Source organism: Staurois parvus, unplaced genomic scaffold (assembly GCF_062004578.1).
Source record: "Staurois parvus isolate SC_StPar_1 unplaced genomic scaffold, SC_StPar_1.0 ptg000020l, whole genome shotgun sequence".
Classification (NCBI taxonomy): domain Eukaryota; kingdom Metazoa; phylum Chordata; class Amphibia; order Anura; family Ranidae; genus Staurois; species Staurois parvus.
The window spans coordinates 14,111,322-14,138,626 of record NW_028317816.1 but is presented as its reverse complement, the minus strand read 5'-3'; the positions used below and the strand labels follow the sequence as shown (position 1 = coordinate 14,138,626).

Genomic DNA, 27,305 nt, shown 5'->3' with positions numbered 1-27,305 from the left:
GTTTGAATTAAATTTTTTCCTCAATCTATATTCAGAACCCCATAATGACCAAGTGAAAACAGAAAGCAAAAGAAGTGCCTCCCATTTCTCTTGATCGTTACCTGTGGTAAATTCAGTTGATTGTACTTGATAAAAGGCCTCATAGCTGAAAATGCATACTGTATCAGAGCAAAAGCCATGAGGTCAAAGGAACTACCTGCAGAGCTTAGAGACAGGATTATTGCAAGACACAGATCTGGGCTTTCTGGCAGAATGGCTGGACGGCCAAACAGTTCAATCTTGGTTCCATCAGACTAGAGCAGTGGTGGGCAACCTTTTTTTTCAACTGAGCCAAATCTCGCCAAAACCACGATTGAAATTTATTTTGAGAGCCACATTTTTAAAACTGAAAATACATCCCCCATATAGTAATTCATCCCCCATAGTAATTCATCCCCCATAGTAATTAATCCCCCATATAGTAATTCATCTCCCATATAGTAATTCATCTCCCATATAGTAATTCATCCCCCATATAGTAATTAATCCCCCATAGTAATTCATCCCCCATAGTAATTCATCCCCCATAGTAATTCATCCCCCATATAGTAATTCATCCCCCATATAGTAATTCATCCCCCATATTAATTCATCCCCCATATTAAGTCCCCAAGTCCCCCCTGTGTCAATTCACTTACTTTTGCTCCGCGCATTCCTCTCGCCGTGTTCCCGCGCCGTTCCGGTGTAGCATGAAAATCTGTCTCCTATGAGGATCTGTCCCCCTCGACATATCTGCGCATGTGCCAGTTTCAGGCATTAGCAGCCGATCGGCGATCTCCGGCACATGCGCAGATACGTCGAGGGGGACAGATCCTCATAGGAGACAGATTTTCATGCTACACCGGTCTTCAGGGCGGACTGTGAGAGGAGCCTAGCGGGAGCCTAGCTCCGCGGGCCGGATTAAAAGGTCCGCCGGGCCGTAGTTTGCCCATTGCTGCCCTATTGCCTGTCACCTGGTGGGCAGTGTGCTCCGGAGCCGCAGCCAAGGTGAAAAAGAGCCGCATGCGGCTCTGGAGCCGCGGGTTGCCGACACCCGGACTAGAGAATCTTGTTCCTCACAGTCTGAGAGTCATTTAGTTGCTTTTTTGCAAACTCCAAACTGCCAGAAAGCCCAGATCAGTGGAGGGCTGCAGTGATGGTTATCCTTCTTTAACTTTGTCCCATCTCCACGCATGATCTCTGGAGCTCATTCAGATTGACCATTGGATTCTTGGTCACCTCTCTTACTAAGGCCCTCCCCCCCGATTGCTCAGTTTGGCCAGTCAACCAGCTATTGGAAGAGTTCTGGTTGTGTCAACTTCTACCATTTGAGAAATATAGAGGCCACTGTGCTCTTGGGAACCTTCAGTACAGCAGCATTTTTTGTAGCCTTCCCCATATCTGTACCTTGCAATAATCCTTTCTCTAAGCTCTGCTGGCAGTCCCTTTTGACCAAAATGCATTGTCAGCTGTGAGGCCTTGTATAGAGACGTGTGTACCTTTCCAAGTCATGTGTACAAATATCTCAGCAACAATCGAGAAATGGGAGGTACCTGAGCTAAATTTCTAATTTTTATAAACTCACAGACCATTTTAACCACTTCAATACTGGGCACTTTTATCCTCTTCCTGCCCAGGTCAATTTTCAGATTTCAGTGTTTTTGCACTTTGATTGACAATTGTGCAGTCATGCAAAACTATACCCATAAAATATTTTTATCATTTTTTTCACACAAATAGAGCTTTCTTTTGGTATTTAATCACCACTGAGTTTTTTATTATTTGCTACATAAACAAAAAAAACCCGAAACTTTTTAAAAAAAAAACTTGTTTTTCTTTGTTTCTGTTATAAAATTTAGCAAATAACATTTCTTTATAAATTTAGGTCAAAATGTATTCTGCTACATTTCTTCGGTGAAAATACCCCAAATTAGTTTATATTATTAGTGTGTAGGAAAGTTATAGAGTCCATAAACGATAATATTTATATCTGACAATCGATCAATCCTGATATACTGACGGTCATCTCATTTCTTGAGGCCTGAAAATGCCAGGATAGTACAAATACCCCCCAAATTACCATTTTTTTTGGAAAATAGACAGTCCAAGGTATTTAGTAAGAGGCAAGGTGAGTTTTTTGGAGGTTGTAATTTATTGTTACAATTTTTTGGAAAATGTAGAAATTTACGAAAAAAAAATCACTTTTTTTAAAAAAAAATATATTGTCACCAGTCCAGAAAAATGTTGTTATATAACTGGTAGGCGGTGATCAGGGACACTGACTGGTGACAGTATGTAAAAAAATAAATAAATAAATAAAATTTTTATTTATTTTTCACAATGTGATCAAAGCAATACAATGTTACCATAGTAACATTTAACTCCTCTTGGCAAGTGATCAGGATTTTTTTTTTTTTTTTTTTTACACATTGTGATCAATGTATTTCATTGATATTTGCAATCATTGTTACTGAATGAAACTGATTCATTCAGTCTTTTGTTGTGATTACCTGTGATTAGGCAAAGCTCATCACATGATACAAATGGGCTGTGATTGGCTCTGTCTGTACCATGTGACTGCTTTGACCAATCACAGCTAACAACACACCCTGATGCAATTTGACATCTGTGAGGGTGCGGGTCCTCGAACACACACTGACTGCACTATCTACAGAGTCCTGGTAGTTAAATCTTTGTATGCTAGTTTAAGCTCTTTGCACTATATAATGTGAGTCTATAATAAATCAAAATAATGAGTTAATAGAGAATTTTATTTTTTATTGTAAATTTCAGACAGTAAAGATATTAGGGCTGGCTTTCTGGCTTATAAAATGGAAGCAAATATTGATCTTGTAAATCAAAGTAGTCTGTCCATGGTCTCTAATTTAGTTTAGTTTAACATATTGGTTGTTTTATATGTGCAAGGAAATTCTTCTGGCGTCTGGTCTCAGCAAACTAGATCTGTGTTTGTGTGCAGACCATGACATCACCTGCCCTTTTCAAATGGGTGACAAAACGGGGGCTAGAAGACCGCAGGGCCTGTCTCAGACAAGAAACATGCTTACAGTCTAGTAATGTTTTATTAAAGCATAATACTGTATTTTATGTATGAAATGGAAGAGTTCACACTTTTTTTAAAAATATTTCTTTTGAGCTTATTGCCATGACAACAGCAAAGGCAGTTGACTTTGTAAATGTACTAATTTATTCAGTTGAAATTATGTTTGTGAAGTTCTGTTTTATGGAAATCATAATGGGTATAGGAAAAAAAACGAAGCCCCTTGCTGATGCTTGTGCTTTCCTGTGGTCCAGCAATCAGTTGGTGGATGTGGGTTTGTTCCATTTGCTAGTCATTGTTCACTTTGAGAAAGTATTTAAAATTCTCCATATTTTCTTTGATCCTCCTTTCCATGTAGCTTCATTTCTCTGGAAGTGCTGTTATCTTCTTGGCTCCTGTGTCATCACTGGGACTGCTGAGGTTCCCCCTCTGCTGGAGCTTAAAAAGGGATCCAGGAGGTTTTCCCATGTCATTTTCTTTAGATGTAGGTGAATGTGGGGTGCTCTGTTAGATCCCTTCTCCTTGCTTCGGAGGCAGAGGGTAATCAGAAGTGACAGTGTCCTCCTCAGTGTATGTAAGAACACTATGCACAGGGTGTCAAAGCTGTAGAAAATTCACTGCACGCAAACTAGCATTGGAAGGGTCGTTGACTGGCAGAATTACTAGATACTATATGGTTGAATGAGCTTTTAGAAAAATAAAGGTCACGTCCAGCACCTTAAGTTCCCTTTCTTATTTCTGCTCCTGCACAGTAAAGACCTGTAGACTTCAATAGGGCTTGTCCACCTCAGTCTCCCGAATAAATATATATATATATATATATGTACTACTCCAAAAAATTAAAGAAACACTTTGAAAACACATCAGATCTCAATGGTGAAAAATATCATGCTGGATATCTATACTGATATGGACTGGGTAATGTGTTAGGAATGTATGGATGCTCCATCGTATGATGGAAATGAAAATTAGCAACGTACAGAGGACTGAATTCAAAGACATCCTGAAAATCAAAGTGAAAACATGATGCAGCAGGTTAGTCCATTTTGCTTAAATTTCATTGAAGCAACTCAAAATGGTACTCAGTAGTTTGTATGGCTCCCACATGCTTGTATACATGAGCTCCTGTACAGTCTGAGGTGCAACCTGGCGGTGTCGGACGGACCGAAACATGATATGTTGGTATGAGGTGTTTTGTTGGATTTAAGTGAGTGTGGGGCCCATTCAGTGGTATCAATTACTTCATCCTCCAGAAACTGCATGCATACTCTCGCCACATGAGGCCGGGTATTGTCGTGCACCAGGAGGAACCCAGGACCCACCCAGCGTAGAGTCTGACAATGGTTCAGAGGATTTCATCCCGATGCCTATTGGCAGTCAGAGTGTCATTGTCTAGCCTGTAGAGGTCTGTGCGTCACTCCATGGATATGCCCCTCCCAGACCATCACTGACCCATCACAAAAACACTCATGCTGAACTATGTTACAGACAGCATAACATTCTCCGCGGCTTCTCCAGACCCTTTCATGTCTGTCACGTGCTCAGGGTGAGCCTGCTCTCATCTATGTAAAGCACAGGGCGCCAGTGGCGGACCTGCCAATTGTGGTGTTCAATGGCAAATGCCAATTGAGCTCTATGGTGCCGGGCAGTGAGCACTGGTTCCACTAGAGGACATCAGGCCCTCAGGTCACCCTCATGAAGTCTGTTTCTGATTGTTTGGTCATAGACATCCACACCAGTGGCCTGCTGGAGGTCATTTTGTTGGGCTCTGGCAGTGCTCATCCTGTTCCTCCTAGCACAAAGGAGCAAATACCAGTCCTGTTGACGGGTTAAGGACCTTCTACAGCCCTATCCAGCTCTCCTAGAGTACTGCCTGTCTCCTGGAATCTCCTCCATGCTCTTGAGACTGTGCTGGAAGACACAGCAAAGCTTCTGGCAATGGCACATATTGATGTGCTATCCTGGGGAGTTGGACTGCCTGTGCAACGTCTGCAGGGTCCAGGTATTGCCTCATGCTACCAGTAGTGACACTGACCCTAGCCAAATGTAAAACTAGTGAAAAACAGTCAGAAAAGATGAGAAGGGGAAAAAAAAATGTCAGTGGCCTCCACCTGTAAAACCATTCCTGTTTTGGGGGTCACCTCATTGTTGTCCATCTAGTGCACCTGTTGTTAATTTCATTAACACTAAAGCAGCTGAAAATGATTGACAATCCCCTCTGCTACTTAACTGACCAGATCATTATCACAGGAGTCGAATTGACTTGATGCTATACTCTGATTAAAAGGCGCACCTTTAATTTTTTTTTGAGCAGTGTGTGTGTATATATATATATATATATATATATATATATATATATATATATATATATTCTTGATTTCAGCTTTAAATTACCCCTGTACCCCTACTGAGGAGCAGCTTTGCAGGATCTGTTTGTCTTTTGGAATCACATTTTGGAAAGTTTAAAATCCTCTAGCATCTATAAAACATTTTAGTATTATCTGACACTTCAACAGAGTGAAGAAAGCTATTTGATTACTTGCTGAAATGTTGTTCAACATAGATGAGCATATTAAAAACTGGCACTACAGTGAAGTGTCAATAGTGAAGTGTGACACTAGTGAAGTGCTGTATCTTCTAAATGCAATGTGTCCTTCTTTTGCATGTATATAATATAGTGAGCAAGTGTCATATATACATTTTTTTTGTATTCAGGTCATTAACCCAATGGGCTGGGATGCCTTTGGACTGCCTGCAGAAAATGCAGCCATTGAACGTGGTTTAAGTCCAGACACATGGACCCAAAGGTAAGGACTGTCTCTGTTGTTTAGCCATAGACATTAAATGGACAGATGTACATGTACGATCTTAAAGTGACTTTAAAGGCTTGATTTTCTTTTTATTTAAATAACAAATACATCATACTTACCTGCTCTGTGCAATGGTTTTGCACAGGGCAATCTTGGTCCCCCTTTGGCACTTCTGGCCCCTTGCTGAGTGCACATGCTTGTGTGTGCTCACTCCTCGGTCACCTCTATGTATCTATGGGACACACAGAGCGCAACTCAGCCCCACCCCTTTCTCCCTCCTCACTAGCTGTGATTGAGAGCAACATGAGCCATTGGCCCCCACTGCTGTGTCTGAACCAATGAGGTGTGAGAGACCTGGGAGAGTTGCTGCTCTCATTCACATCGCTGGATTGAGATTCGGCTCAGGTAAGTATTGGGGGGAGGGGGGGCTGAGGGGGAAACTGCACACTGAAAAGGTTTTTTACCTTCATGCATCGAATACATGAAGGTGAAAAAACCATTACCCTTTAGAACTATAGAACCACTTTAACCCAGCCTTTATTTCAAACAGGTTTGTGAGCTTGGATATGCTGATATTGTTAAAGTATGCATATATATTTATGTTTTAAGGTAGAAAAAGATTAAGTGAAGAACGACTGCTGCCATCCATGTAAATGATCAGTATTGCTTGATCTGTCCAATCAAAATAGGATAGACTGGAAGAATCCTCATTTTATGTCTATTGGTACCCTCAGGATTCATGGCACCATAATAAGGTTTTAGGCATACAAAAGTCAATGTAGTTTAGCCTCCCCTTTAAATGCAAATACTATATTGATCAAGAAGTTAAAACACATCCCTAATGAGAAAAGTATTTTTTTTTTCATCCCAGTCTGGAAAATCTGCCTCATTAATGCTTATTTAAAATTGAACATAGGCTAATGCAGCTGTACTTGGCTCTGCTCCCTTCCTAGGCCAGCAATTTTAGTCCACTGTCCTGTAGGCTGATCTTAAAGACGAACAAAACTATCCTTTCCTTTACAACAGGCGTCAATAAGTGACGGACCGTGGGCCGGACCCGGATCGAATGACAGTCCTATCCAGACTGCGGCTCCGCCACCCAGCAGCCTGGGTGTCCTCTCCTGGCTGATTACCTCCCCTGTTGCTGCCTCAGCTTTCATCCCTGCAACAGCTGGCAGGCAGAAGGCGTGGCACACATGGACAGAGGGCGGGACCACCCAAGCCGGTGACTTGCCACCAGGACACGGAGCGGTCCCAGCAACTAATAACCCGCCACCAACAGGAAAAGCAGGGCAGTCCCGCCCCCCCGTGATGTGAAGGGAATTCTAAATTGTACAGGGGGACTGTATTGTAAAGGGGAATGCTGTGATCTTGTGGGCAGCTAAGTCAAAGACCTCTTGCACACAAAAGTAAAAGGATAAGTTCACCTTTTAACAAAAACTAATGCACATTTTTTGCTGGTAAAAAAAATGTGCGTTTATTTATTTTTTTGTTTGTGAAGCCTCCAAAGCATTGCACCAGCTTTCATCAGATCACTGGTGCCATGCAGGTCTCCCCCTAACCTGTCAGTATATCTGCTTGCTCGTACCTCCCGTAGGGGCAAGCAGATACTTACTGACGGGAAGGCTCAATGAACTAACTATGAGCACCGTGGTAGTTCATTGAAAACTACAAGCCAACAGCTGTAAAGGCTGCCAGGATTTGTAGTTTTCCCATTCACAGAATACTGTAAATGAGTGCTGTGTTTTTTTTTTGTTTTTTTTTTATTTTGACAGCTAGCAGTGAAGAGTAGATCCCCTGCCAGCTGTCACAATAGGGATTGGGGGTGTGCGGGGGCCAGTCTGATTGTAACATGTTTAATGTGACACCCTGAATATGGGTGTAACATGAAACATGTTATGAAAGGTGAACTTATCCTTTAAAAATGCTGCACTTTTTTACTGATCTGAAATTAGATACATTGTTGTCTATGGAACATTGCACACAGCTGAGTAAAGATCAGTAATACAGCATTGAATACAGAGCAGTAAAACAAAACTAGAAAATTTTTCATTTGAGTGCAGTAATTTTACTTGCATACGTGTGTTTAATCGTCCATAAGCATGTTTATGTGAGTATAAATGAGTATTTTACAATACTGGCAATGAAGAAGAATTTTACTTATACACTTATGCACCTTTACTCTCCTGTACTCAACATCACTCAGGTCTTTACACATCTTTACACACAGTTTTTGGCCCGTTGTACATGGGCACCACAAGCTCCTGTGTAAATATCAGTAAATTATGATACCCGTGTGCAAGGGGCCTAATAATGAAGTCTACCAGGTAAGATGTGGACCTAAGAATGGATTTTTATTCTGACACAAAGCTCTCCAAGGCCAAGAACAAGACTTGTTAGGATTCTGAAAAAAACAAGTTTCTTTTCTGTACATCAGTCATCAACTGTGGTGCCCCTCACCTCACCATGTATAGGTGAAAAACCTAGGATATATATATATATTAGCAGAATCAACAGCTAAGACCTCCAAATGTCATGTGGCCTTCAGATTAGCACAACAACAGTGCATAGAGAGCTTCATGGAATGGGATTCCATGGCCAAGCAGCTGCATCCAAGCCTTGCATCACCAAGGGCAATGCAAAGCGTCAGATGCAGTGGTATAAAGCATGCCGCCACTGGTCTCCAGAGCAGTGGAGATGTGTTCTCTAGAGTGACGAATCACGCTTCTCTGTCTGGCAATCCAATGGATTTGTCTGGGTTTGGCAGTTGCCAGGAGAATAGTACTTGCCTTACTGCATTGTCCCAAGTGTAAAATTTGGTGGGGGGGGGGGGGGGTTAAGGTGTGGGGTTGTTTTTCAAGGTTTGGGCTTGGCCCCTTAGTTCCAGTGAAGGAAACTCTTGAGGTGTTAGCATACTAAGTCATTTTGGACAATTTCATGCTCCCAACTTTGTGGGAAGAGTTTGGGAATGGCCCCTTCCTGTTCCAACATGATTACGCACCAGTGCACAAAGCAAGGCCCATAAAGACATGGATGAGCAAGTTTGGGGCGGAGGAACTTGACTGGCCTGCCCTCAACCTGATAGAACACCTTTGGGCTGAATTAGAGTAGAGACTACGAGCCAGGCCTTATCGTCCAACATCAGTGCCTGACCTCACAAATGCTCTTCTGGAAGAATTGTCAAACATTCCCATAGACACACCCCTAAACCTTGTAGACAGCCTTCCCAGAAGAGTTGAAGCTGTTATAGCTGCAAAGGTTGGGCCAAATCAATATAGAAGACTAAGACTGGGATGTCTTTATTCATGTTATTAGTTCATGTGCATGTAAAGGTAGGCGTCCCAATGTCCCAATACTTTTGGCAATATAGCGTATGTGTGTATATATATTACACATACATACATACATACATACATACATACATACACACTATATTGCCAAAGGTATTGGGACACCCCTCAATATCATTGGATTCCGGTGTTCCAACCACCCCCATGGCCACAGATGGCTTGTATAGTAGGGAGGGACTCAGCTGGGTTAAACACAGAGAGGAGAACATCGTCTGCATAGAGTCCTATGTTGTGTTCTTCTGAATCAACTGAGATACGGGGGTTATGCCTGATTGAAGCCGGTAGTGGTTTCATGACTCGGGCAAAGATAATGAGCGACAGGAGACAGCTCTGTTGCATGCCATTAGTAATAGTGAAAGGGGTAGAAAGAAACCCTGAGGGCCAGACTAGATAGTGTGGCTGAATTATATTAGTATCCCTTCAGGTACAACCAATGTATTCTGTTGAAGGCCTTCTCTACGTCTAAAGACAGAAGCAGGAAAGACCTTTGATGAAATTCTGCCCATTGGATAAGATCTACAAAATGTCTTGTCCCATCATAAGCTGTCTCCCCTGGACAAACCTTACCTGATCTTAATGAACCAGCAACAGTAAAAGTAATGAGATAACCGCGATGCCAGGATTTTGGTGTAGTTCTTTATGGTCAAGTTTAAAAGTGAGATTGCTCTGAAGTTTGCTCAGTTATCTGGTGACTTTCCAGGTTTAGGCAATGTCACTATAAGGGCTTCTAGTGATTCTCTAGGGATTTTACCAGCAGGTGAGACCTTTTTGCAGATATCAATTCCTCCTTATCTTGGAGATTGAGGTTAGTTTTGTGAGAGTGTCCCACTACCTAAAAGACCTCTAATAATGGCTTTATACGTCTTTCAGAGAAGTGCACCTTCAGAAACAGAGCCAGAATTAGACTGAATTACAGTGAAAAATTGTGACATCTCCTATTTGATCTTTTCCTGGTAGGATGGGTGAGACAGTAGGGGGGTATTCAATCTCAAAATAGAATGGGTTCTCTTATTCAAAGTAGTATATAACTGAAGAGATTGGGCATGGTCCAACCAGGTAAGAGAGCCGATTTGAACAGAGCTGATTGATTGTAATAAAATTTTGTTAACCATAAAAAGATCACTTTCTGTATCATGTAAACATCTCCACGGTTTGTAAAGATCTGCTGTAAGGAGGCAGGAAGACAGAGCAGTAGCTCTTCTTCTGCGTGCATTAGAGGAGTCCTGCCTACAGTCTATAACCCCATTATATATATATCTAATTGATCCTTTGGGCAGGGGCAGAGCCTGTCCATAAGTGATCTAAAGAAGCATTTTTGGCACATATTAAGGGCGTAAAGAGTAACTATAACCAGAGGTTGTCAAATTAGGTGGAAAGGATGATATAACGACCTTGGGAGTCAGAATCTATGTGGTGTGTTGAAAAGAAAGAAATGTCTGATTGCTAACATCACTCCTCAGATTGATGTTGTTCCTTCTGGATCAACTATTTCATTCAAAGCCTTAGGCCTGTTTCACAGCAATGCGTTTTCTTGGTGATTTTTTGCAAAAACGCACTACAGTCCATTTATCATGGTTTCCTGTGGAACACGTTATGCGATTCTGATGCCTTTTTTACACGTTTTGCTTTTTTTATTTTGCCCAAGAACAAATTGTCCAAAAAAAGCATAAAACGCAAAATGCATTAAAAAAACACTCACGCAAAACGCACCTCAAAAAGCACTGCAGAAATGGATTAAGAGCAAACTGCATATTATTATTATAATACAGGATTTATATAGCGCCAACAGTTTCTCAGCACTTTGCAATATAAAGGGAGGTAATACAGCAACAATACAGTTCAATACAAAAGGGATAGGAGGGCCTATAGATGTGAACTTACTGTTAGTACAGTTTGCCTCTCAATATGGTTATTACGTTCCTCTACTTGGTCTATTCTGGAGTGAACATGAGCAATGGAGGAACGGATTTCAACATGGATATCTTTCTATAAGGGCAATGCTCAGAAACCAGGTTATCAGATGCTGGCATAGTGACAAGAGTCATTTTATCCCCCTCCATGCACTGTAAAGATGATTCCCAAAATGCTTTTTAGGCCTCATGAACACTGGACGTTTTTACAGCTGCTGTTTTGGGCGTCAGACTTTTTTTTAATGGCCTCTAAACTCCCCAGCATGTTATCCTATGTGTTCATGCACACATAGGCTTTTAGCAGTGTTTTCTCTGCCAGTGTATTCTGGAGCAGCAGCATTTTGGCAGAAAATTCACTGCCCAGTGTTTAGTAGTTTTTTTATTTCACTGGTCGTTAAGGAGAGGGCCAGGAAGCTGGCTGCCGCATCCACTATGCCAGCATCTGATAATGTAAAAAAAACCTTTGCTGGCAATAAAAAAAAATTTAAAAAAATTGGTGTGGGGTCTCCCCCAATCCTTACGAGGCCCTTTGGGTCTTGTATGGATTTTAGGGGAACCCCACGCCAAAAATAAATTAATTAAATTTCAAAAAACGGCATGGGGTCCCCCCCATAATCCATATCAGACTCTTATCCGAGCATGCAGCCTGGCAAGTCAGGAAAGACTCCTCAACCATACCAAGACACATGCCTTAAACATGAAGGGGGGTACCCTGCCCCAAAGCACCTTGTCCCCATGTTGATCAGGGCAAGGGCCTCTTCCCTACAACCCAGGCCGGTGGTTGTGGGGGTCTACGGACAGGAGGCTTATCGGAATCTCGGGCCCCCCCCACCATGTGAATGATTATGGCCTACTCATTCACCAATGAGCCATTCAGATGGCGGAGCTGCCAGACAGGAGTATCCTTCATTGGGACCAGGGTTTTTTTCTCTTTCTTTTCTTTGGGTTTGTAGTGGCGGCTGGCCTCGTGGTTGATGATGGATCTACACCAGGGGACTTTTTTTTTTTTAATAAAGGACTTGTCAAAAACTTGAGTTGTGTTTTTATTTACTTTTTACACTTTTTGGTGAATGAGTAGTGGTACCATTTACACCATACTCATTCACATGGAAAGGGCGGGGGCCCAGATTCTGATAAGCCCCTCGCCCACAGACCCCCAAAACTACCGGCCAGGGTTGTGGGTAAGAGGCCCCTTGGGGGGACCCCCCCTACTCTAGAACACCCCCCTATGTTGAAGGCTTGTGACCTGGTATGGTTCAGGAAGGGGGAAGGGGAGCTCGCTCATCCCCCCCCCTTTTCTGACCTGCCAGGCTGCGTGCTTGGATAAGGGTCTGATCTGGATTTTGGGGGGGACCCCACGACATTTTTAAAAAATTATGGCTTGGGGTTCCCCTTAAAATCCATACCAGACCCAAAGGGCGCCATTTTTTTAGATTTTTTTATTGCCGGCAATGGTCTCTTTTACATTCAGCTGTCAACAGGGAACCCCGCTGCAGCTGATGACTCATTTGTTGTCAAGGAAGCGACAGTCAGCTTCCCAGCCTTCTCCTTAACAACGGCAGCCCTATTCCTTAACGCTGAAGCTACTAAACATAGCTTACATACTAGGCTAAATGCCGGTAAAAATGCTAAAACATCAACGTTTTTTGTCCAGCTTTTCTAAAGTAGTTTAGCTTTTTTTAGGGTGCATGAAGCCTTACACACTGGAGCCTTGTTAGGGGAATGAGCAGGTGATGAGGCTGCCCCCTTGGTACTGTCTTTGCCTTGGGTGTTGTTTTGGAGATCTCCAGTTTCTGCGACCTCCATGGCTGCTAGAGCTTCCGGGCAATCTTGTGCCTCCATTGCCACTTTGCTGCCCCTGGGTCCCTGTCATTAGCATCGCTGATTGGTAGAGAGCTGCAGCAGGTACAGTTGCTGTGAAGCTGCTGACAGTCTCCCAGCAGGTTGCAGCAGGGGACTGAAGGTACCATTCTGCTCTGCAGCCAAACCACGCCTTCCCACCACAATATGATATTTTATTCTCAATTCATTTGTTAATGATCAACAAATTTGTAGACCATCCCTGATTTTCCCACTTGCGTATTACTTTCCTAGATAACCAGGAAACTAGGAAGGGAAATTTACGGTGATTCAAAGTACAATCATCACATAGCATGGATTAGTTTGTGTCATCTATATGTACGAATTCAAACTCTAGACCAGTTTTATTAGGTCTTAAGCTTGACAGAGTTTATTTCAAATAGGATAATTAGTTTTTCCTTTAAATGTGGTTTATGTAACATGGCAGTGTGTAGTCTGTGGAGTTGTAAACATTTATATGTTTTGCTTTTAGATCAAAAGTAATTACTGTATATCTTACTGCAGATCTGTCAAAATTATATTATTCTCTAGTTTATTTACAGCCTTCAAGATGAAATATTCAGTACCAGTAATTGCTGCGCTGGGTAAATTGTATTCTGTTTTATGTGAAGTTGTGAGTTAAAACTATGAGTCATGTGACCTTGCCATGAAAGCTGTAGCCTTGAGAGATACACAAAGCACAGAACTGAATGCAAACAAGTATCCTGTACAAATTGTAAATCATTTCTTCTGATTTCCCTATTTAATCCCTTGCCAGCGTGTCTGTAGTAAATCCCAAAATGGATCAAACCCTTGGTCTGCCTAGTCTTCCTTCCATATGACCAAATTCAAGTCACAATGTGCCCATTTTGGGCAAGTCTTACTCCTTTAGCTTCTAAAACCTGAAAGGGAATGGCAGGCTAAGTTCAAGTAAATGTGGCCCAAGACAGTTCCTCTTCTTCCAGTGTAGCCCAGGAAGGCCAAAAGGTTGGACACCCCTGGTGTAGAGGGTAAAGAAGCAATGGATCTGTTGCAGTTTTGAGCAGATACCTCTTCATGCTTGTACAGTACACCTAATAAACCAGTCCTTTTCCATTGTATGATGTTTTGTCTGCAAAAAAATATCCATTGTGCCTTTTTGTTTTTTAAAACCTTAATTCAATTGCCCTTTTGATGACAATCTACTAGGGAAATTGGGGGATTTATCTTGGACTACAGAGTTTAGAAACTAGTAAGCTCAAATTCAAATGTGAATCTTAAGAAAACCACTGCCAGACATTCAGTCCATTTTTACATTGCCTGGTGTTAATTGACTTATATGTCACGGAATTCCCAGTCTCTGTCGAGCTATTAGTCTCAGCATGATGGAAACATTACATCCCAGCTACACATCGTAGCCATACTCCCCAGACTAACATCCACCTTTTGAAATAATACGAATTACACATTCATCAAGAACAATGAATTTTGTTTGTTATAAATGCATTAATTACCTCCTACCCCGTGTGCAACTTTGATGCTGTATGAGTAACATACAGTGTGTGTTAAAGAACCAATGTAACTAATAAAACCTACATCTAATTATTTTAAAAAATGTGTCTTACTGATGCTTATACAAGGAAAAAAAATGATACTTTTTTATGAACATATTTTTAAAATATTGTATAGAGCAGCCTTTTTCAAAAAGGATGCCTTGAGGTTTCTACAGGGGTGGCTTGGAAAAATGTCTAAAAATTGCTCAAAATTTGTATAAAGGCCAGTGACCTTCCAGCCACTGGCGTCCTAATAATTAATGACATCATCACGTCCTAACAACTAATGACATCATCAGTTGATAGGGAGGATGTTGGTTGCCTGCACAGCAATCTTGTTTGACCCTCCCCTGCCCTTCTTCGTCAGTGCTGGGGTCACATTAGCTGAGTGATGGAGAAAAACTGAGGGAGAAAAGAAACATAGGAATACTAATTAGTACCAGTGTGCAAAAGTGTATTTGCTTTGGAAGAATAAACCACCTCTAACGTTGGATGTCCTACGTGTGTGGATGTTGCTGCATTATATATAACTATTAGAATAGTTTTTTACATTTTAAATGGGGTGCTTCGAGATTGTCCATAATTATAAAGGGTGCCTCGAGACTGTCCATAATTTTAGAGGGTGTCTTGACTGAAAAAAGGATGAGAAACACTGGTATAGAGAACAAATAATTAGCTTGCATTTTTGTGGTTATTTTATATGTGCATATAGTTTGATGTGTATAGTGAAAATATAAAAGATCCTCTTGTGGTCAAATAGTCTTTTTATTATTAGTCTTTACCAGACAACTTATGGGGCCCCCGGGCAATAGGGGATCATGGGGCCCTTGTGTCCTTGCCCAAACTCAAAAAAGCCTATGAAAAAGGTACCAGGGGCATCTCATGGGACCCCCTACTGACCCTGGGCCCTTGGACAGTGCCTGAGTTTCCAAATGGTCAATCCGCCCCTGGTCTTTACATACTGCAAGAGCAGCATATTCTGCAGCAATCTGTAATATGAATAAATCGTAACATAATCACACAATATTTCATTAAAGCTAAACTCATTTAGAAGACACAAAACAGTGCAACTATTTATTCCATAATACATCTGTAGCACCCTCCTATGTTGTAGGCAAATTTAGTTTAGCTCTAGTCTGTTTGTCTCACAAGCTGCTGATCTGATTACTTCCCCCTGCATTCTAGAATCACAATGGGAGGAAGATGAGAGAGAGGCAGCTTGAATATTTAATCCCTGAGGAGGTGTGTCCAGTAGATGACTGAAGAGCCCATAAATAGGAGCAGTGTGTGTGGAGCCTGGGTCCAGTACTGCCAGAGGAGACCCTATATATATCAGCTTTGCACCTGAGGACAGGTTTCTGGAAGCATTGTTCAGAGGTCATCGAGGTTCCAGATGGAACTGGGAGGGCCTATTCTCAAAGTCTGGTTTGGGAGTTTTATGGTCTAGAGAGATCACCCAGTGAAAGTTGGGGGGAAGAGTGTCCAGCTGTCCTACGGAATTGCAAGTGCTGTGCCTTAGTGACTGTGCAATTCTCGTTTCTTTTAAGTCCTACGCACCTTTCATCCAGTAGAGAGTTGTGTGGGATGTTTTGTACATATCTGTTTGAAGAGAAGAGTCCTTAAAAATGTCAGTTCAGAAATTCTGGGGAATCCCATGCTCCCTTCACCCCATCCAAGTTTATTCTGCAAAAAAAAAGCGTAAAAATACACCCTTATACTGTCCTGTTTGAACCAGTAAAATGGAGAAAATGCTGTGTGTCTGGCTGTGTGTGCACTAATGGTGGGGGAAGGAATCTGCTGTTACCAGCGGCTCCTTCAGGGGTGTGCTACACATGCTCAAATGCATTATATTTTTTTAATGTAAGCATTATATGCCCCTGAATTTTACTTGATATCAGATTCCCACAACCTCCACAAAGTAGAGCTCAGAGTGAAAGAAGGAGAAACAACACAATGGGGTTTATTTACTAAAGCTGGAGAGTCCAAAATCAGACTCCCTTCTGCATAGAAACCAATCAGCTTCCAGGTTTCATTGCCAAAGCTTCATTGAACAAGCTGAGGTTAGAAGCTGATTGGTTTCTATGCAGAAGGGAGTCTGATTTTAGACTCTCCAGCTTTAGTAAATAAACCCCAATGAGTCAATCGGTTGAGCTTTAGTATAAGAAGCATGCAGACAGATGGAGAGTGCAAAGTAACAGATGAGCTAACCAGTCTGCTTGTTTTCCTTTCTCTGTCCTGTCACAGGCTAGAGGTGGTGAATAGACTTGTAGGTGTAACTCAGCTCTAGCAAAAGAAACAAAGAAAAAAATTTGGTCTCCTGGAAAAACTCTGTAAAGCTCAAGACTGGATGGGCAGAAATACAAATTATTTGGCAGGGATAACAACTCTGATATTCAGTATGTATTTTACATGTGTATAAAGCAATTTGCCTAGGGTTTAATTTCAGGTAGAAAAACTATTAAAATAAAGCTTGGAGAGCCCTGCCAATAAAAGCTTAATCTTTTAAAGGAGATGGTGGAATTAAGAGATGAGGAAAAGGTGCCTGCTTTGTAAAAAGAATCAGCAATGTCAAAAAAGCATCCTTATTGAAAAAGGGTGACCACATAGTCAAATGTGTGTCCACTTTACATGGCAGTTTTGTGTATGGATTCATCTCCAAATTGCGTTTTTTCCTTCTGCAGACTTATTTGCATATCTCACAAAGGCGTGAAGCTTGTATATCATGGATCAGTGAAGCTACCAAAAACTGCAACTGGAAATAATTGCTTTTGTGTTAATGATTCTGAATAAATTATCTTTGTATTTGCAGAGTACCAGATTAAATCTTTTTCTTTGTTTTGTTGCTTTTTATACATAAGCTTGGTTTCAATTCAGCGAGCTGGGGAAAGGAGCTGCTTAACATATACATAGCAAGCAATCTTTTCTAGGTGCAGATTGAGACATTTGTGATTGCCATGCTCATCTCTTTTCTTAACATGAGGATTACATTGAACAGTATTTGAATACAGAGTCAAAGGAACAATGAAATATGACTCATAGTTACAGGATGCACAAAGCACAGCTCACCTGCAATGCCCAGTTATTGTGGAGCAATGTGTACTTTGGACGGTCTGAAAATATCCAGCTATCACAGCCATTGTGTCTTTTTCTATGTACCTGCAACATTTCATAAAGGATCAAGAAATCTGCTCCTTGTTTCTGTGTTAAAATGATTCATATGTTCTAAAAAGATCTGCAGGAAAGATGCTAGCCAGAGCAAAACCATCTGTCCTGAAATATTGACTACTTCATTTGAAGTTTAGTTTAAAGGAAACCTTTAATGAAAACAATATATAACATGTTATTTCTGCAGTATCCAGAAAATGCTAATTGCCTGGCTCTCTGTGGTTAGACCGTTTCAGACAGTCCCTAACTCATACCAAGCATACTCTATGCATTAAAGAAGTTTAAGTGAGGCTTTGTACTAAGTTGTGCTACTGTTTGAGGCCTTTGAAAATGGGTATCCGCTAGACTCCAAGAAAGAATCTGTCATTATCTTGTTATCCAAACCCGAAAAATTTCAATGCACTTCTCACTGCCCAATATTGCTTCTAAAAATAGAGACATAAAAACATTAGCCAATCTTTTAAGATTTAATTTATCCTAAGTGATTCTCACTCTTAATGCCTGGATTAATCTGTTTTTATGCTGGGTAAAGGTACTCATAATAATATTACTCATCTCTATGGACATCTTCAGCCTTTGATACTGTTTGATGGTATTTCCTTTAGGAAACTACGCCTTGCATTGGTTTCAAACTTTCCTTCACTAAATGGCTCCAGATTTTATATACAGAGCCAAGAGCAAGTGTTTGAACAATCTCAACTACTTGCTTTCTCTTCAGAGGGGCACCTGGCAGGGCTGTGCTCTGTCATCATAACTGTTCCATAGCCAAAGAACCCATGGCTGTGGCTCTCTTAGACAGATTTATAGCATTGATGGTGTCTGCTGGGAAGATCTTATGGAGGAGAGAATTTTGCTGTACAGGAACGACTCTTTAGTATACCTTAGAGGCTCTGAAAACTGATTTCATGCATTATTGCATGTCGTAGAGGGCTTTGGAAGAGTCTCAGGATTGAAATTGGACTGAGACAAATCAATGGCCTTCCTAATAGGCCCTCCACAACTACTTAGCCCAATTCAAGATGCAGACCAACATATCAATTTAAGTACCTGAAAATTCGAATCCATAACAACCTAACTAAATATGAGTCCTTTGTTATAATCCCCTTTATGACTTATACTGAATATAGATCACTAATCTGGAGCTCCTTACTGTTAAATGTTATTGATCACATAATACTAATTGAGATGAAATTTCTTTATACTCTTAGGGCGCCCCCAATATTTATCTCTCTGCAGCTATTTCTATGTATTGACCTATCTATCCCTTCTTTTATCTGGAGCAATTCCCAGCCAAGAATAGTTGAATCTCTTTTCAAGACACACTGGCTTGGCCAGGCATAACCTATATAATTTTTTACTGCCCTCCCGGTAGAAGTTAAAGACTCCCCAAGCCTTATGGTACATCATCCATAGATCTACATTACAACAGTGTAATGATGGTCCCCACTGGATATTCCCTACCTTCCCTGGATTAAAACTGAGGGCATTCTCTCACCTTCCCAGTCTCTCTCTGTGGCACAGTCATAGCTTGAAGGAACTCTACAATGACTTTGACTCCAATTGATGGTCCAGCAAATGTATTGTCTTCCTCTCACTGTTTGAACAATGGCCAACACCAATAGAAAACACATATCAGCAATACATTTTTGTTCAAATGCCTTCTGTTATGTCACATCACTCTGTAAGAATTCAGTTTTGTGCTCTGGAGGTGAAATTTTCTCCTCTGTAACACCCCTTTTACAGTGGATGACAACCCAAACTAGCCACAACTATCTTTGGAAGTGGGTCACTGATACCTGGTTTATGGATGTTATTACTACTGTGGACAAACTAATTCAATTTAGGCTTATCCATTAGTTGTGCTATACACCAGACAAAATATGGTGTGTGAGTCTTGGATTCAATGCCAGCTAACAAGTTACATATGTTCTGGCCTTGTCCCAGTATTGATTCTTTCTGGGACAGTCTGTGCTAGCTACCCATTTAAACTTTATGGGTTGGTTCACACTATAGAAACGCAATTCAGATGCTTTCCGGATGCGTTACTGCATGCGTGTTTTTGACGTGTTTTTGATGCTTTCCAGTTCATTTTTCCCCCTCTCTTTTTCTTCAATTTAAATAGGGACATGTGCATTCTGGGCTGTTTTTTATGCGTTTTACAGTGTTCCAATATAGTTCTGTGTAGGAAAAATACAGTCTGTTCTACTTTTTTTTCTGCAAATGGAATCCACTGGAACTGCAAGCACTGATATGAACTGTGACATATAACCTACTTTCTGTGCGTTTTGAATGCAGAAAAAAAAAGCACACTGAAATGCATGTAGTGTGAACTGGCCCTCATGCTCTGAGGACATTGGCGATTCCCCATCTTGGCATTCTCAGTGATTTTGAACCTCTTATTCATACTCACCGTGTATTGGCTGATTCTGTTTCAAGCTAGAAAGGCCATTCTGCTCAACTGGAAAAATGTTACTCCTTCAACCCTTTAGCAAGTATGCCACCAAGTAATTTTGAACTTCCTAAATATAAAATGATATACATGGTCAGAGCATGCCCTAATACGTTTTATGAAAGTTGGCAACCATGACTGGACTCTTCTGCAGTTCAACTCTCCTTGAGTCCTATATTCATGCTAGTATGCTAATTCCTGCCTTTCAACCAAATTATCCGAGTTCTATCTTTTACTGAAGGAGAGAGTAATGTGTGAGTGCAAAGTGCAATATGTAGGTTGTATGTATGTGTGTAGTATGTGCTATCCAAGTTAGAAAAAAAAAAAACATATACCAAATGAAGTTTGATTAATTTCAAAGCAATAAATTTGCTTGTTTGTTTGGTGCCAATGACTGAAAGTATTGCAGCCACCATATTAGGTCTACAGCCATGCTATGAGCCTAATGAGGCCAGCAGGAACAGCCTAGTGATTTCAGTTAGGACAGACTAATCTTCATAATTATGTTTTATTATTTTTTTTAGGAATTTTATGACAATTGCTAAATTTCTAACACATTTTTGTTAACGTGCAGTTCAGCTGTTCAGTGGACAGCAGTTAAATTTCCCATTTAGTTTGTTTAATCTCATTTTTATTAAATTTTGAGGAAAAAGCAAAAACATTTTAGCAGTACATAAATCTGCCATTGATTATCAATATTCATTGAATACTTGTAAATGGAATACCATCTCTGCAATAGATATATTAAATCACATATCTACAGAAACACAACAGCAATGTTGTCACCCCATGTCTGGGAGTGTAACAGAGACTTTCATTTGAAACCAGTTACTTAGATGGTGATATTGTTCTATATGGTAAAACCATGTCTGTCATATGAAGATACTCTAACCAATGGTGTAGCTTGTAGTATCCTGTGTCCCTACAGGTAGGGAATAGAAGCCAGAGTCAAACTTGGATATAACAGTACAGAGGGAGGGATACTGGCTTTTTTATACTTCTGGTGCTCTTTAGGGGCCAGTTCACATCACGAAAACACACTCCAGATGCGTTCCATATGCGTTTTTGCTTACATTTCACACCACACTCTGTTCCAGTGCATTTTTGATGTATTTTGCTGTGTTCCAGTACAGTTCTGTGCAGTAAAAATGCAGTATGTTCTACTTTTTTTTTCTGCACTGGAGACTAACTTGAACTGACAGAACTGTTGTGAACTAGGGCCATTGGAATACATGGAAAACACTGTGCATGCATTTTTGATACAGAAAAAAAATACACTGCACTGCATCTGGTGTGAACCAGCCCTAAACATTGATCTGCAATGGATCACTCTTCATGGGGCATTGGGTATTTGACATGTGGTTAGGAGCGCAACGTTGCAGCCATAGCATGTGTATACCCCCTTCAGCTGCCTTTGTAGCGTAAGAAGGAGGGAGTGAAACAGTAAAATTATAGCCCAACTGTGTGTTTTTACCACCCTACAACTGTAGGCATAAACAAAGCCATCTATAAGAAGAGGGATGGTATATGGATTTGAGAAAAAGCATGGGAGCTCAAGATAGAGATGTGGTGTCAATCAACCATACAGATACAAAAGGTTAATAGCAAATCGATATATGATAAGTCATATGGGGACCCAAGACAAAAAAAGGAGGCATATATTTCATCCATTTGGATTTATAGCATTACATTTACTCATTAGTTTCTTAAGTGATGAGTATTTTAAAAGTAGTTCAATAGTACATTTTTCATAGGAGACATATTCATTTAGATCCATTATCCAATCAGAAAGAGGTGATGAAAGAGGCGAGGCAAGGTCAATTTAATTGTAATCAGCCTACGAGCTATATATAGAGTTCTAGAGCTAGTGAGCACCAGATTGTGATACATAGAAGAAGAATAAATCTGGTCTAAAAGGCATGTGAGGGGATCCACTAAAAGACTAGTCCCCCAATAAACCATTTAAAGTACCTAAGCCCAGTATCTCTTCAACTTGGGACATTGCCACAAAAGATGGATAAGGGATCCTGAAGAGTAATCACACCTGTCACAACAGGGATTTTCTATCAGCCCCATTGTCTGTAAAATTTGTATACCCTATGTAAAATAAATACCTGGGTCAGTCTGGGTGAAGGCAAGAGAGAGATGTGCTGCAGAGATTGTAAGATATTGTTCCAAATGTCTTCTGAAATGGTACCGATGTCTCTCTACCATCATGCTCTACAGGCTAATAGAAATTTTGGTAAAAAGCAGTCTAGTAACATCACATATGTGGGCGAAACTAAGCCTTTTGTAGAGGATGTCTAAACAATGTTATCAATAATATGCATGCGAGACAAATAAATAAAAAACAGATTAAATTGCGCTTGTATAGCATACCTTAATTGAAAGGTAACTGGTAAACCCATTTAGGATTAAGGTGGTTCTAAAGGATAAAAATGTTTTACCTTAATGCATTCTATGAATTAGGGTAAAAAAAAAAGTTTAAATGTTGTTCTCCCCCCCCAGTCCCCCTTAAATACTTACCTGAACTCGGTCTCAATCGAGCGCTGTGCTTGAGAACAGTGGCTCTCACCTTGCAGGACACAGAGGCAGCAGCAGAAGCTTTTGACTCCTGCTGCTGTCAATCAAATCTTGTGATGTGAAATAGGGGGCAGGGCCTAGCCGGGCATAGGCAGTGCGACTTGGGAACAAGTTTGCCAAGTGCTGCCATGAGAGGCAGCTTCCGATGGGGGAACTTGCTGAAAAGGAGGAACCAGGAGTGCTGGCGGGGCATCCCTGAAGGGGAGGTTCAGGGCTGTTCTGTGCAAAGCTATTGCGTAGTCCAGATTAGTATGACATGTTTATTATTTTTTTAAAACAAAAATACAAGGTTTAGAATCACTTTAAGGGCCAGTTCACACTAGATGTGTTTCAGTGTGCTTCTTTTCTGCATTCAAAATGCACAGAAAGTATGTTATATGGTTGTTAATGTCATAGTTCACATTATTGCTTGCAGTTCCAGTTGCAAAAAAAAAAAGAGTAGAACAGGCTACATTTGTCCTGAACAGGACTGTACTGGAATGCAGTAAAACGCATCAAAAACACCCTGGAATGCACTAGAATGCACTAAAAACGCACTGAAATGCACATTTCCCTAGTTCAATTGAAAAAAGGGGAAAAAATGAACCGGAACGCATAAAAAATGCACTGGAACGCATCAAAAAAGCGTTAAAAAATGCATATGCAGAAACACATCCGGAATGCATCCAAACTGCGTTTCTACGGTGTGAACCGGCCCTTAGTGCAGATTTGTCCATTAGTTGTGCAAAGGACTTTAGACTCGTTATGATAAAGGTGGAACAAGGTGTAAACTCCAGCCCTCTCCCGTCTCTCAAAGCCCTGTAGTTTGTGAATTTCTGGAAACAGGTCATTGTGCCAAATCCCTACCCTAATTTAATGCAAAAACAATACTATTCTCACATTTATCTGAAAAGGAAAGATGTGATAGAATGAAAACTAAATTGTAAGTGCCTATAAAACTTACGGCTGTACACTTGTAAATTTCTTTTGTTTAGCCCCACTGGGCTTGTATTTTTGTAATGTTAAGAGTAAAAATTAACTGAAAAATTCAGTTAATTATTTGTGCAAAGTTAGACCACCAGCCTGTGACGTACCCATATTATTTATTTGTCTCTTGCAGTAATATTGAGCACATGAGGCAACAGCTGGAAAAAATAGGCCTGTCGTTTAGCTGGGATAGGGTAAGTAAATTAGTTTATCTATCTTATCCTTATTCCAAAAGTAACTGTGTTTTGAATGGGCCTTCCACATTACAGTTTTTTTGTTTAATTTTCTAATACAGCATACTTGTGTGTATACAAGAAAGTGCAGCGCTGAAATAAATATGATATCCAAGTGTCTCTGTAAAATCAATAACTTAATTAAATCGATAAAAATCCCATCTAAAATCAGATGATAAATATAATCAAAAGTTCTGATATAAACAATATATAAAATAAGGTGACTCTCGTGCTCTGGTGACTCTGGACCCGGTATCAGTGCAGTAGTGGTAAAGGTAATGCGCACTCACTGGACGCGCATAATAATTGCGCATTATGTTATTAATCCAGATGTCATCAAATAGGAAATGGCTGGATTATCTTCCCTCTCAGGGATGGTGGGTCATCAGACCAGATGCTATGGCAGGGGTCTGCAACTTTTAAGACATAAAGAGCCACTTGGACCCGTTTCCGAAGGGAAAAAAAAGACTGGGAGCCGCAAAACCATTGCAACATTTAAAACAAATCTGACACTGCATGTATTGTTTCTTACCTTAATGCTATATACAGGATCGTGCAGTTAGCTGTCAATCTGAAGAAAAAAAGAACTTTTCCACTTAACAATGTAAAATATATTTTTGCACATTAATAGCTAATTAAAATATTTAATTTATCTGGTTAATGGGATTTATTCTCCTGAACCTCAGTGCACAGTGTCTGCACATCAGGGCTGTAAGACGTCACCTTCATTTTCACACAGGTTTGCAAGCTGTCATCTGTGAGGCGTGATCGATGTTTGTTTTTAATATAGTTCATGTCGGAGAAGACCTGCTCACATACATATGTGGAGCCGAAGATCGACAGCACTCCAAATGCATACTTTTTCATGTTTATATAAGTGTTGGGGATAGCATTCCAGGTTTCGAATACAAGTTTGTCCTGTTTGGAAAGGTTTTTAATATCACTCCATTTATGATTCTGTGCCAGAATGGCCTTCTGCCGGGCAACATCCTCAAGAGTAGCGGTCAAGCATTTAAACTTGGACACCCATATATCTTTGTCGGCTATATCGGCCAATTCCATCTCAAGATCAGGTTGACTTACACCTGCAAATGCAGTCATATTCAATAGGGATGGATCAATCGCCAGGGGAATGACAGGGAAGGATAATGTGGTTTTTTCCTCTCTGAACCCACAGAATCGTTTCCCAAACGAACTTTGCAATTTTTTAAAATATTTTTTTGGATATGTATTATAGCAAACAATTATTTAAAAATGTTATTTTTTTCTAAATTGTCGCTCTTTTTTGGTTTTTAGCGTAAAAAATAAAAACCGCAGAGGTGATCAAATACCACCAAAAAAAGCTCTATTTGTTTGAAAAAAAGGACGCCAATTTTGTTTGGGTACAACGTCGCACGATCACGCAATTGTTAGTTAAAGTGACGCAGCGACAAATCGCAAAAAGCGCTCTGGTCATGAAGGGGGTTTAAGGGCCCAGTAAGCAAAGGGTTAATCAGGGCCACAGTGTATCGTCATAATCACAATCATAGCCTTCGGTAAATATGAGGGCCCAATGTAATCCAAATTATAAATATATTATTATATTATTGTCACTTTTCTATTAATATTTTTTTAACCCCCCCCTCAGAACTACTTTTCATAGAAAACGTTAAATTAACTTACCTTTTTTTGTTCTTCACTCCCGCGCAGTGCTCTGTTCTTCTTCACGCTCATGCAACGCTAGCTCACGCTGGTTTCGGCTCTGTCACTCCTCCCCCTCGCACACAGGAGGCCTGACGTCACTAGGCACTGTACTCGTGGTGAGGCGGAGCTGAACCACGTTGAGTAGCTACGCCGTATAGTAATTCATCCCCCATATAGTAATTCATCCCCCATGTAGTAATTCATCCCCCACGTAGTAATTCATCCCCCACGTAGTAATTCATCCCCCATAGTAATTCATCCCCCATATAGTAATTCATCCCCATATAGTAATTCATCCCCCATAGTAATTCATCCCCCATATAGTAATTCATCCCCCATATAGTAATTCATCCCCCATAGTAATTCATCCCCCATATAGTAATTCATCCCCCATAGTAATTCATCCCCCATAGTAATTCATCCCCCATAGTAATTCATCCCCCCTATAGTAATTCATCCCCCATAGTAATTCATCCCCCCTATAGTAATTCATCCCCCATAGTAATTCATCCCCCATATAGTAATTCATCCCCCATAGTAATTCATCCCCCCTATAGTAATTCATCCCCCATATAGTAATTCATCCCCCATAGTAATTCATCCCCCCTATAGTAATTCATATCCCATAGTAATTCATATCCCATAGTAATTCATCCCCCATATAGTAATTCATCCCCCCTATAGTAATTCACCCTCATAGTAATTCATCCCCCATATAGTAATTCATCCCCCATAGTAATTCATCCCCCCTATAGTAATTCATCCCCCCTATAGTAATACATCCCCCATAGTAATTCATCCCCCCTATAGTAATTCATCCCCCATAGTAATTCATCCCCATATTGTCTCAATTCACTTACCTTTGCTCCGCGCGTTCCTCTCGCTGTGTTCCCGCGCCGTTCCGGTCTTCAGGGCAGACTGTGAGAGGAGAGGAGTTCGTCACACTGCCCCGCCTACATCCTGGTTGCCCCGCCTACATCCTGACAGCCAATGTTCCACGCTTCGCGGGCCGGATTAAAAGAGTCCTGACTTTTGAGGCGGCCGCCCGAGAGGAGGGAGGGGAGCGGGCGCCCGGCACACAGAAGAGCCGCGTGTGGCTTGCGATCCGCGGCTTGCCGACCACTGAAACCCTATTGTCTGTCACCTGGTGGGCAGTGTGCTCCGGAGCCGCAGCAAAGATGAAAAAGAGCCGCATGCGGCTCTGGAGCCGCGGGTTGCCGACACCCGTGCTATGGGGTTGGTACAGGTGGTCCTCGTCCTCTAGGGCTCCCCCTTTCCAAAACCTGATGTTACTCTCTGGGTATGCAGATAACCACTCAGGGTATAGTGATCCGTCCCGGAGTAATGGGTCTGTAAGTTTAGAGAGCGACATCGGCTCCCCCGGAATCCCACTCCGAGCTCCGCCGCCGATCCCAGCACTACACAGGATGCCCACCGCCCAGAGACACCTGGGCGGTGGGCGTACTATACCCTGAGTGGTTATTATTATTATGCGCGTCCGGTGAGTGGGGATTACCTTTACCACTACTGCACTGATACTGGGTCCACAGTCACCAGAGCACAAGAGTCACCTTATTTTATATATTGTTTACATAGGAACTTTTGATTATATTTATCATCTGATTTTAGATGGGATATTTATCAATTTTATTTAGTCATTGATTTTATAGAGACATTTGGATATCATATATTTATTTCAGCGCTGCACT

At 41.0% G+C, this 27,305-nt stretch overlaps 1 protein-coding gene across 1 annotated transcript in view; it reads left to right on the top strand.

The window, feature by feature from the left end:
• LARS2 (leucyl-tRNA synthetase 2, mitochondrial) overlaps window positions 1–27,305 on the top strand; it is a 269,656-nt gene that overhangs the window by 42,694 nt on the left and 199,657 nt on the right. Inside the window, exons 4-5 of the mRNA XM_089687406.1 lie at window positions 5,792–5,883; window positions 23,814–23,874. Of these exons, the coding sequence (XP_089543532.1) occupies window positions 5,792–5,883; window positions 23,814–23,874 (153 nt within the window). The remainder of the gene's footprint in view (window positions 1–5,791; window positions 5,884–23,813; window positions 23,875–27,305) is intronic.